The sequence below is a fragment of the Gopherus evgoodei genome, chromosome 12, assembly GCF_007399415.2.
Source record: "Gopherus evgoodei ecotype Sinaloan lineage chromosome 12, rGopEvg1_v1.p, whole genome shotgun sequence".
Classification (NCBI taxonomy): Eukaryota; Metazoa; Chordata; order Testudines; family Testudinidae; genus Gopherus; species Gopherus evgoodei.
This window is the reverse complement of record NC_044333.1, coordinates 23947604-23960072: the sequence shown is the minus strand read 5'-3', so window position 1 is coordinate 23960072 and position 12469 is coordinate 23947604. Positions and strand designations below refer to the sequence as shown.

Below are 12469 nucleotides of genomic sequence, written 5' to 3'. Positions count from 1 at the left end.
ATGGACATTCTAGTTGGCCTGTGAATGCTTGCATAATCCCTGCACCATCACCTGCGCAATGTACCAAGAGCACAAATAATTCAAGCAAGGTGAGTGCATTGGGGTTCACTCAGTGAGAATGTGCTAAAATCGACCACACTCCTTCACAATCAGAACCATGGAGGACTTGCTGAGTGTGAGGCCTGTTGTTTTTTAGGTAGCCAGGACAGGTTCAGGTTCACCAGTTGAGCAGTTCTTTCTCAGCTGTGACTTTTCCAACTTACAAAAATGCCTATGAGAGTCAGAATTTAGCACACAGGCTGAACTTGCAGTGCTGAGCCATCTCCTGGGACGTACTAAGCACTCACATTTCCCATTGAAGTTAATGGTGTTCTGAGTTTGTGAATCAGTGTAAAGTGTCTTTTATAGTTCTCATTATAAGGAATTCTATGAGCTAGTGGGTCCCTTGAACTCCCATTGAAATCACCTGCAGATGCAGTTAATGGGAGTTGGGGGCACACAACATCATGTAAAATCAGGCCTTTATTTTCTGCTTATAAAAATTCATCTTTTCATTAGCTTTTACACAATCTATGGCCTGTGTATTGTGCGGAGTTCTACATTTTCAGTGTATTCATTCATTTTACTTAAATTCTGGCTTGAATCTGACTACATTAAAAGTTAAATATGGAACTAAAAAAGGAACCTAAAATATTTATAATATATTTTTGAATATATTTCCATGGATTAAAATACATTGGGTCTTTTTCTTCAGCTAGATATGAAATACTTGTCACCTCTCCTCTTGGCATATGAAGACAGAATGCGAGAAAAGGAGGATTTAAATCTTGCACATGAGGCAAGTTGGCAAATAATTTTAAAAAATTAACAGTAAAGTGGAAATAAATAGGAACACATCACAAACTGTTGAAATCCTTAAAGGGATCTTGTCAAAGTTGCTGGAGGCCTAAAATTAGAACTAGCTTTGCTCTGATTTTTGGCTTGCATACACATTATGCCCTCTGTTGTTTCTGCCTGCTTTCTCTGTTTTGTTTTTGTGAGCTGGCAGAGCATTGAGATGTACAAGAATTGTCCTTTTCAGGGTGAAAACCAGAGTAAATAGACTTTGTGCGGAGGTCTCAACTGTAGTTTGGGAAGGAAAGAATTCACCTTTGCAACCAATAGGGAAGACTGTAAGGTTGCATTGCAGCCCCTACTATTCAAACCAGAGGTTTTAATAGTGACCACTGCCTTCTTCCACCCTCTCTGGGAGGGTTGCCAGGTGTCTGGTTTTCGACCGGAATGCCCGGTCGAAAAGGGACCCTGGTGGCTCCGGTCAGCGGCTGTTAAAAGTCCAGTTGGCTGCATCAGCCGACTGCATGGCTCCTGGAAGCAGCTGGCATGTCCCTCCAACTTCTAGGCGCAAGGGTGGCCGGGGGGCTCCACGTGGTGCCCCTGCCTGCAGAGCAGGTGCCACCCTGAGCAATGGCTCCACCAGTTCCCATTGGCCAGGAACAGCAGCCAATGGGAGCTGCGGGAGCAGTGCCTGTGGACGGGAGCAACATGCAGAGCCCCCTGGCTGCCCCTGCACCTAGGGACTGGAGGGACATGTCGGCTGCTTCCGGAAGCCTCCTGAGTTAAGTGCTGCCTGGAACCCGCACCCCAAACACCCCCTCCTGCATACCAACCCCCTGCTCCAGCCCTGAGCCCCCTCCCACACCCAAACTCGCTCTCAGAGCCTGCACATTCACCCTAGCCCTGAGTCCCCTCCCATATTCTGAACCCTTCGGCCCCAGCCCAGAGTCCCCTCCTGCACCCCAAACCCCTCATCCCTGGCCCCAGCCCAGACCCCGCACTCCCAGCTGGAGCCCTCACCTCCTCCTGTACCCCTACCTCCTGCTCCGGCCCAGTGAAAATGAGTGAGTGAGAGTGAGCAATGAAGGCAGAGGGGATGGAGCGAGCAGGGATGTGGCCTTGGAGAAAAGGTGGAGCAGTGGGTGGGGCAAGGTTGTTCAGTTTTCTGCAATCAGAAAGTTGGCAATCCTACTCTCAGGGAGAATTCTTGGCCGCTGAATCTATTGAAAACAGTGACTGGTTAATTTAGGGAGAGGACAGAACCCACCTCTGCAATGGACACAAGTTGCAAAGCTTTCCTGTGCATCTGCTGTGTTCATTCCTCTCTACAAGAAGATATTTTGGGTCAACTGCAAGGAAATAAATTTCAGCCTCAGAGCAAAAGTCTTGTATCTTTCAATATTCTTCTTCCTCACAAGGATGAAGTTGTTAAGCAGAATAAAAGATACCTAGGGCTCTGTTCTTGTAAATTCACCATAATATATTTCCATAATCAAGTATAATGAAAATTAATAGCATCATCTGGTAACTCCAATAAACCTCCATTATTCAGGAGGTTATAATTTGGCTATTTCATAAGACATGAAGCCAAAACCTTTTTTTTATTATTATTATTTTTTTAAACAGAAAATGCATGTATTTTTTACCAAATTATATTTAAATCAGTTAAGCAATTTTCAATGTAGGTATGGGTATGCTTCCTTCAGCAGCACTGACACTAACAAACTGAGTTAATGATGGGCAGTCAAGTAAACTTGCTATTCTTGCATGATAGAAATACACTCAGATATGTTAATAAAATATTTCTTATAGCATGAGGCTGAAGCAAAATATGTATATTTTAATATTTTTATGTGAATTTATTTGTATTTCAGGAGGACATGAAGAAGTTTAGGATACGAGTTGAAGAATTGGTGAAGGAAAATGAACAACTGCACCAGCAATTAAATAAAAATCGTTCTATTACCCTGAAGGAATGGCAAGTGGATTTTGTTTGTATTTATTAGCATTAGTGAAAAAGTACTCTTATTATACTACTCTTATACAAACAGACTTTTAAGAGCATATAAACATGACAGGTGAAATCCTGGCTCGATGTAAGTCAATGGGAGTTTGATTTTGAAACGTAGTGCCTTAATGTCAAATGCTCAATACCAGTAGGAAAGATTTTATACATTTGATACATGTTAGTTAAGATCTGTCCAATGTACAAATCTTCATGATATCTGTGAACTTTCTAGGACAATAGATCAGAATGATTTTTAGTCTCTTTGATCTAATTTGAAGTAAACTTCATATCCCAAAAGAGAAGAGAGTCAGTGTACACTGTACACTAACCATTTATCTATAAAACTCTCAAATGTTTTAATCAGTTAATTTACTAATCTTAAAATCAAGTAAAGTAAGTTTAATTAAAAAATTATTCAACTTTACCAGAATTGACTATTTCTGTTGCACTGCTTCTGTCCTCATTCATTACAAATGCTCCCCACCTATGGAATTTGGAGGCTATCCAGCGTTGTTGCTGGATGTTCCACGACTAAGCTCTGCCCTTCAGCTCAGGCCACCCAGATTTTCTGTCTTTGGTGGTAGAACAAGTTTGCGATTCAGTTTCTTCCAACCATTTTGTTTTAAAACCTTTTGTTTTGTGCAGTTGCAATTTAAATCCCCGCAGATTGGGTAAATAGCAACATGGCGATTATAACCATTTGGATCTGCTGCTTCAGCACCTACTTTCTGGACTTCTCTGCTCCCACTCAGGCATGCATGTCAGAACTGTCCTGCAAACACCTGGCTTAAATCCAAGTGGTGTTTCATGTGTGAGGCAGCATTTACAGGCTTTACAGAGGATCACTTGTGCCCTTCCTATACCCAGCTAGCTGACCCTCATATTGCACATTGCCAGTGTATGGTGCTCAGAGTCAGACTGGCATGTCAGTTCTCCACTGCCCCAAGGAACTGGGACTCTAATGCAAACAAGCCTCTTCAGGAGCTTCTGAGCTTTTGGTAAAAGAGTCTAAAAATGAGGAAAAAATTATCTGGCCAACTCAGGGGGTAAGTCTCACAACAAGTCTGGAATGTAATGGGAATCATGGAAAGGATCCAGAGTCTCTTTCTTGTCCCCTCCTCCAGAAACCAAAGTGGGTCTTCCACTCCCTAGGGGAAGAAGCAGGACTCCTCCACAGCTCTTCTTCCTCCCACTGGAAATTGGGGGCTTCTCAGGATACTCAAGGGGAAGTCTTGCAAATCCCAGAGAGTCTGGGTCCCAAAAAGGAAAAAAACAAATGTGTCCTTTGCAAGGCAGCAATTAATATTGTTAACAAATAAGTGGGATGAAAATTAGGGGTTAAATCTCTTCTCTATTCCCTTCTCCCCCTCAGGGAGTGTTTGCTGGGGCTTTTGACTCCATTAACAGAGAGACTCTAGAAGGCACTCAAGTGATATGGTTTTATCAGCAAGTTTATTCAGATACTGCAGAGTCTGTGTGGCAGTGGTTCCCAAACTGGGGTTTGTGAAATATTACAGGAGGTTCTCGGGGAAAAAAATTCCCTAATGGTGGACAGAGCTGTCCCTAGGGACCCTGGGCAGCACAGGGCCAGCAGCCTGGAGCCCCTGGACTTCCAAGAGCTAAGCAGATCAAAGAAAGCATATCTATCATACTGAGGCGATTTAAACTTCATTTTTTGCTGTTTTTAAAATTAAATAGGCAGCTAGTATTGTTTTTTAAATTATTATGAACAAGTTTAAGCTTTGTTGTAACATGCACTGTTTGCCTGGACTGCTCAAGACCTGAATGCTTGTGTAGGAGGAAATCTTTGAGTTGGCTTCTTAAATCCCTTCCTGCTGTTTCACATCTGATACTCCTTGATGAAACATAGGAGCATTGTCTTATAACAGGCTTATTCAAAGTGATACAAACTAGGAAAGTGAGATCTTGGAAGAGTGTTGCCTTTTTCATAATGTAATAAAAATACTGCAATGATAAATAGTAATTAATACTAAATAGTGTCTAATAAGCATGTCATAAGACAATTTTTATATTTCCAAGATTACTGCTTTTATAATTTATACTTAGGTATAGGAGAAAAACCCTGGAAATATTCATTTTTAGGAGGGGGTTCGTGAGACTTGACGTGTTAGTGAAAGGGGTTCACAGGCTGTTAAAGTTTGGGAACCACTGCAATATGTGTTAGCGGCTGATATGATATATGTTAGCAGGGATATGTACTCAGTCCAGTACTTTTTGCTCTATATGTAGAAAAACATTTTGTCAAACTCCCTTAGTAGCACTGGTGGAGTCTGTAAAATGTTGGGGCAAATTATCAGTCACCTTGACTTTGCAGACATATATTGATAATGCCTATGGAGGAATACAACCAAGAATCAGCAACTAACCTGTACATAACAGCCAGAGAATGAACAAACCATCAAACTAATGGTAACATCAAGAAACAGGCTAAACTAGACATTATGGTGGAGACATTAAACAAGTAGACAGTTTCTCTTACTTGTGTTCCATCATAACCTATGACAACTGCTATGAAGATGAATGACATCAACAAGCAGATAGCTACTTCCAGCAGAATATTTGCATGCCTGAATAAAAATGTTTGTAGGCTTAAATGAGTATCTAGAAAAGGTAAAGACAGATAATATTCAATTCTCATTGTACTTACATTACTTTATGAGCGTGAAACATGGGTACTGACAATGCATCTTTAGCAGAAACTTCAAACATATTCTAGATGTGACAAAGACTAGATAGGCTAAGAAATTATGACATCTATAGAAGACTGAAAGTGCAGTCTGTGACTACAGTCATTACAAGGCAACAACCACAATGGCTTGGCCGTGGTAGGGGGTTATTCTAGCAACAACTGCCTAAGATTGTTTTCTATGGAAGAGTGCAAGGAGAGAGAAGCAGTTGACATCCAAGGAGACAGTGGTATAATATGGTGTAAAAAACCATCCAGTCAGCACCCCAACAAGCTCAAATCGTGGTTCAAAACAGATATGGATGGAATCTACTCATAACATCAGCCCTACTGAACCTTGGTGCTGGGAGAAAAGAGATGATGATCTATACAAGAACCACACTGCTTTTTTCATGAGAGAAAGACTATTCTTATAGCTCTAGAAACCTCTCTGTTTAAAGTAAATTCTCTCTTTCTACAATTCTTGGAATCTCATCATTTTGTTGTGTCCTTGAAGGCTGTGGCATAAAATGAGCATTCCTAGAACTGTAAAGTGGAGTACATATGCCAGCTGTACCCTGTTCATCTCATTGTATGCAAAATGCTAAGGCCCTAAGTCTCGAAGTTGCTATAGGCAAGATGTGAAAATCCTGCACCAGTTGGCATTCTAGGTATCTGGGAAACTATACACAGCAGTCCCTAGAGGCACTGGTGGAGAATGTGTGAGCCTCATCTGAAAAACTTTGCAAAGTTTCCATTCCTTTGCAGATTCATCCTTTTGTAGGAAGTTGCTACTGGGTTGGTTCCCACATAACTCCTTTGTTTACGAAGTTCTTGCTAAATGAGGTGCAGGGGAGGGAGACTTCCATTCCTGCCTGTAATTCTACTATAAAAATCTACTTATCCTTTCCTTCCCTGCTTCTAGGATTTCTTGCTACTTCCCTTTAGTAATGAATAAGGAAAGAAACTGTGCAACAAAATGAGAAATTTCTTACCTGGTAATTTTTTCCCCCCTGTTAGCAGCTCTCTCTGAATTCAGGCCACTCTACTAGTCTGGTTAATGACCAGAATATAAATTGTCTCTAAAGGGAGACATAGACATATATTGTCTTAAGGCTAATTTAATACATTATATCAAGTTTTCTTAATGCTAATGATTAGTTGTTGGAGTGTTTTTACCGCTGTGGAAGAACTCATCTGGTGGCCAGAGATGAAGGGCAGAGCTTAGTCCTAGAACCACCAGTAATAACATTGGACCACCTCCAGATTCCACAGATAAAGGGTGCACTAGCCCAACAGCAGGGACTCAGAAATGTAGGGACTTTAGAAATCTCAAGGGATTTGGCTGTTCCCCAAATTACAGAAGTCTTTGGGGGAAAAAAAACTGCTAGCAACATAATCCCACCTTCATATGAGTAGCAAAATATTGGGGAGAGGGAGGCAATTTTTATTATCTAAATTTCCCCACAGATTTAGAATGATTTTGTCCACCATTGTCCAATTTGCCAATTAGAACTGTACGAATCTTTAGGACAGCTATGATCATTGGTGCATTCTTGTGTGGTCAGACCCCAGCTTCATATTTTAAGGTCAAATGATTAGTGGCCACCAGGATGTGTTTCGGGCATCCACAAGCAACCTAATCCAAACATGTTGCAGTTAAATTAATGAACACTCACACTACATTTATATAATATAGTTAGACAAGAATGGGAGTATAGAGTATATCTACACTGCAATCAGAATTGTGACTGCCTCGTGTAGACATATCCGACCTAGCTTTGATTTATCTGTTTATCTCAAATAACAATAGCATTGAAGCTGCAGCAATACTGTCTAGCCATTTGATTACATACCCAGGTCCTGTGTGGCCTTCTACAGCCTGTGATGCTGCGTACTCATAGTCTTTTTGACATAGTCATTTTGCACACTCTGTGTATTGTAAAAGACAATATTATCAAGCCGTGCATACTTCAACACTCTATATATGATAAGGCTACAATTTTCTTGTTTTGGTCACATCTATAAACTTTTGTTAATATTGATATCATTGATAACTGTTAGCCCTCTGTCTTATGACTGGGTAAAGTTAAGCTAATTGATTTGGTGGTTGCTTTAATCAAGGTTTTATATGATATCAGGTGGTCACAAACAAATGAACGGCATCTTATTTATCTTCGAAGTGTCCACATTTCTTATATCTCTGCTTGCATCCTGGATAATACTTCTCTACTTTTCTGGCTATCACATCAGAACACAAATAGTTCCTAAGACTTTTCCTAACAGCAAAAAAACTTGTATTTGCTTCCTAGAAGGCTATATTAATGCCTAGTATAGAGCAAAGGTTCAGTTGTATGCTAGAGGTAGCTAAGATTAGAAGGCTTTCTTTTCCGAGTCCCATAAATAGCTTTTATATGACTAGTGCTGGCAACTATTTCTAGAGCTATAAACTGTGCACTGATGACTTAGCAAGTCCTAAGAAATATGTTATGTGATCTAGTATTAAGCATTTGGCTATCCCCTCCTTCATGCACTTGGCACAAATGAGAGCCCTCTGGCTTTAATTCAAATATACATGATCACAGTTCAGGGCAACTGCACCTTTATACCCACTCTGTGGTCCCTCAGGGGCACCAGCAAGCTCCCACATAACTCTCACTAAACATTTATTCTTAAGGGGAAAGCATTACTGAGAAAACTTTAAAACAATAAAAGAACTGCATGCTGAAAAGCTTACCAGAAATCACACCAACTCTAACCTCAGGCTCTGGTAGATGTCAGTCCTTCAAAACCCATAGCTGGGTTTTCCTGTGATTACAAGTTCATAACTGTTTCAGATTCTGAACAAGAACAATCACGAATAGGTCAGTCTTTCCTTTATACAGCTTGGGCCATTGATCATGGCCTCATGTAATCAGTGAACAGCAGACAATGGCTCATTCCTCAGAGGCATAGCTTCAAAACCAGGGTTTCTGCATAATCGTGGTGAGTGTGGGGAATTTGCATTCACCTCCCCCTAGATATTCCCCAGGAAAACCACTTACCGTGTTTTCTTCCAAGAGTCCATTCTTGTCTGGCACACTGTTCAATATAGTCCTCTGAGCCCGCAGGTCACGCATCTATCACATCTACTTTGAGAGTGTACATACAATCCCAGACCACAATAATACCCCAAACTATGGACCCCAAAGATACTTAAATTTAATTCAATAAGGTCTTTCAGGGATATGCAGGAAATTGCCATCCACATACACATCTTTTTTTCTGCATTGTCATTGCATTTCCCTCTTCATTCATATTTTGTTTTCAACATTCTAGAAAGTAAAACCTACTTTTAAGGAGGTATTTCATATGAAAATGACATTGTAATGTAATAATTTCACTCTAATAACCTAAAGTAATCTGGGTTCAGTCATTATCTTCAGTAAGCTTCTTGAAAAGACGGTTACTCACCTTTGTAACTGTTGTTCTTCGAGATGTGTTGCTCATATCCATTCCAGTTAGGTGTACGCGCCGCGCGTGCACATTCGTCGGAAAACTTTTACCCTAGCAACTCAGTGGGCCGGCAGGTCGCCCCCTAGAGTGGCGCCACCATGGCGCTCCATATATACTCCTGCCGGCCCACCCGCTCCTCAGTTCCTTCTTGCCGGCTACTCCGACAGTGGGGAAGGAGGGCGGGTGCGGAATGGATATGAGCAACACATCTCGAAGAACAACAGTTACAAAGGTGAGTAACCGTCTTTTCTTCTTCGAGTGATTGCTCATATCCATTCCAGTTAGGTGAATCCCAAGCCTTACAAAGGCGGTGGGGTCGGAGTGAAATGTGGCAGAATAAAACTGCCGAGCCAGAGGCTACAGCCTCTCTTGACTGCTGAACCAGGGCATACTGCGAAGCAAAGGTAAGGACCGAGGACCAATGGAGCTTCGCGACAGGTCTCGTGGGTAGAAACACGAGCCAGCAAGGCGGCAGATGAAGCCTGAGCCCTGGTAGAATGCACGGTGATGTGGCTTGGGGAAATATGAGCCAAATCAGAACAAGTGGGGATGTCCGCCATCACCCAAGATGAGATCCTCTGAGAGGAAAACAAGCAAGCCCTCCCTTTGGCCCGCTACCGGGGCAGAGCTGGGGCACCTTAGGAAATGATTCTGTCAGCACAACATAATGCGAGCACTCCACAGATGTCCAAGGAGTGCAACGGTTATGCCCATTGCGTTGAGCTGTGGGTAACATGAAAGGCCAAAACACCTTAGGGAGGAAAGCCGGGTGCGGTCACAACTGCACCTTGTCTTTGTGGAACCTTCGTAAGAGCTCTGATCTCAGAGACCCGTCTGGCCAAGACTAGGTTGAGGCCCCAGGGCGGGGCTGGGCGGCGCACCCGAGGGTGCAAGCGCTCCAAGCCCTTGAGGGACCTCGAACCCATAGAGCGTGGGACACTGAACGTCCATCTTAGCCTGCTGGAAGGTAGGGACGGCTGCTGAGAGTATCCTCAGCGATGATACCGCCAGATCCTGCCGCTGAAGGCCAGAGGCAGGCCAAATAGAGGGGATCGAGACCTCAGCAGGAGCAAGATCGAGCGTACTGCAGCTGTAAAGGAAACGCTTCCACCTGGCTCGGTACGTTGACCAGGCGGAAGGCTGCCTGTCACCCCGACTCAGGTACGTGAGGCGAAGAGGCTGCAGGTCCAAGTGACGAAGCCTGTCATTGCCCTGAGTGATGAGGTCTGGGCTGACAGGCCGAGCAACGTGGTATGTCAGTGCTGCCTGGACCACTCTGGAGTGATCATGATGATGCACGCTCCGCCCCTGCGGAATTTGAACAGGACGTAACGAACCAGTGGGAACAGCGGGAAGGCATAATGCAGTTGGCCGTTCCACGGCAGCAGGAATGCGTCCAAGATCGATTCCGAGGAGAGACCTTGGAAGGAGCAGAACACCTGGCATTTCCTGCACTCGCGGTGAGCGAACAGGTCTGTGTGAGGAACCATTTCCACTTCCGGAAAGCGGGACGCCTCACATGGGGCAGAGTGATGACTCGTAAGACAGGAAAGACCTGCTGAGTCAAAGAGATAAGACGTTCCGAACGCCTGGGAGAAAGGACGTCGCCAGCTCCATCGAGTGGGCCATGCAAAAGACCCGGAAATGGATGGCCTCCTGACAAAAAAGGGGGGAGGACTATGTCCCCCCTGAATGCTTATGAAGCACCTGGCCATTGTGTTGGCTGTAAACCGAGATACAACGGCCTCGCAGCTGCCGATGGAACCCCTGGCATGCCAGGCGGACTACTCTCATTCTTGGGGCATTAATGAGGAATGCCAGCTCCCTAGAAGACCGAAGGCCTTAAGCTCGGAGGTGACCATGAGCACTCGAGCAGAGAGATGATGCGTCCGCCGTCAGGGGCAGTGAGGGCTGGGGCGGATGAAACCGCATCCTGTCCACACCAAGGAGGGAGTTAGCCACCACTCTAGGGAGCCTAAGGCGTTCGAGGGAACGGTGACTACCATGACCATTGGCTCCCTGTCCAAGCGGTACGCTGAGGTGGGCCAGACTTGGAGAGGACGGAGGCGGAGCTTGGCGCGTTTGGTTACAAACTTGCGGGCAACCATGGACCCAGGAGACTGAGACAAGAACGAGCTGAGGTCGTTGGGAAAGCCTTCAGACCTCAGATGATTGATGCCATCGCCTAAAACCGCAGTTGCGATAAGCAGGCTCCGGCTAGGTAGGAGACCAAGATAGCCCCTAGGAAGCCCAACCTCTGCGTGGGAACCAGAGCGGATTGCTCTATTAGTAATCATCAGGCCTTGATCTGTGAATAAGACCGTGGCGATGCCCACGGGCTGAGTGGTTTGTGTGTCAGAGTCTCCTCGGATAAGCGAATCGTCCCAATACGGAAAAACGCATATCCGACATAGCTACGGTAGGCGGCGACTATGGCCGTAAACCGGGAGTATTCACCGCTGGCTATAAAGCGGAGGCATCTCCCATGCGGAGGGAAGATGGCATTGCAAAAGCACGCGTCCTTCCTATCCAGGGCGGCATAGTAGCCCCCCGGAGGCAAGGATGGAATAATGGTTCCCAGGGATACCATGCAGAACTTCAACCTTATCCCAAACCGGTTGAGTCCATGCAGGACCAGGAAGGTCTGACCTGTGGTCGAGTGGGGGACTAGGGCATAACGGGAGTAAAACCCCTAGCCCCTTTCGTCCGCTGAAGGGGGACAGGGCTGGAGCAATTTTAAGGTGGTACCTATGCTCCATCGTGCGCAGGACCCAGCGACCTAAAAGTAACTGGGGCCATGCCAGGAGAAAGCGGGATCAGGATCCCGTCCTGCGACTGGTACACCGCCCTCCGGTGAACCTTGGAAGGCCCGTCTTTGGTCCCAGTGGTAATTGCGAGGGACCTCGACTTTGGCTTTTTAGGGGGCCTGACGTTTGTCTGCGACCACCTTGGCCTTGCCGTTTTCCAGAGTTCTGCCTCTGGCTAGGCACAGAGTATGGCGGCTGGGGCCATAAAGGCCTGCGTTTGGTCGCAGGCGTATACATGCTGAGACGCATTAGGACCCTATTGTCCAGCAGGCTTCGCAGTCTGGGGCTGTCTCTGCCGCGAAGATGCCTTTACCAACAAAGGGTAAATTCTTTCCCCCGTCCTCCAAGACGGCAGCGAACTCTAGGTGGGAGGTTCGAGGGAGAAACTCCTCCACCCAGGTGCTATAATTATCGCAGCTAAGCAAGGCTTGTTGCTTTGCTACCCAGAGGTGCCGGGCCCCTGCAGAGTACATCTTGCATTCGCCAAGGCTCTTTCCGCTTCGGGGCTGGCGCCCGCTGGCCATGATATCAGGATCGTGGTCCTGAGCATAAAATCCGCGCATATGGGGTGACACGGATGCGTGTCCGGACGGCCATGGAGGTACTAAAAGAGGGCACGGGCCGAGTCCCTGACTCACT

The 12469-nt window shown here is 45.1% G+C and overlaps 1 protein-coding gene across 3 annotated transcripts in view; it reads left to right on the top strand.

Moving 5' to 3' along the window:
• The window catches only part of CEP89 (centrosomal protein 89), a 133042-nt gene that overhangs the window by 41175 nt on the left and 79398 nt on the right, over nucleotides 1-12469 (top strand). For all 3 annotated transcript variants that reach the window (XM_030581854.1, XM_030581856.1, XM_030581855.1), the window contains 2 exons: nucleotides 755-838; nucleotides 2709-2812. In XM_030581854.1, the coding sequence (XP_030437714.1) occupies nucleotides 755-838; nucleotides 2709-2812 (188 nt within the window). The remainder of the gene's footprint in view (nucleotides 1-754; nucleotides 839-2708; nucleotides 2813-12469) is intronic.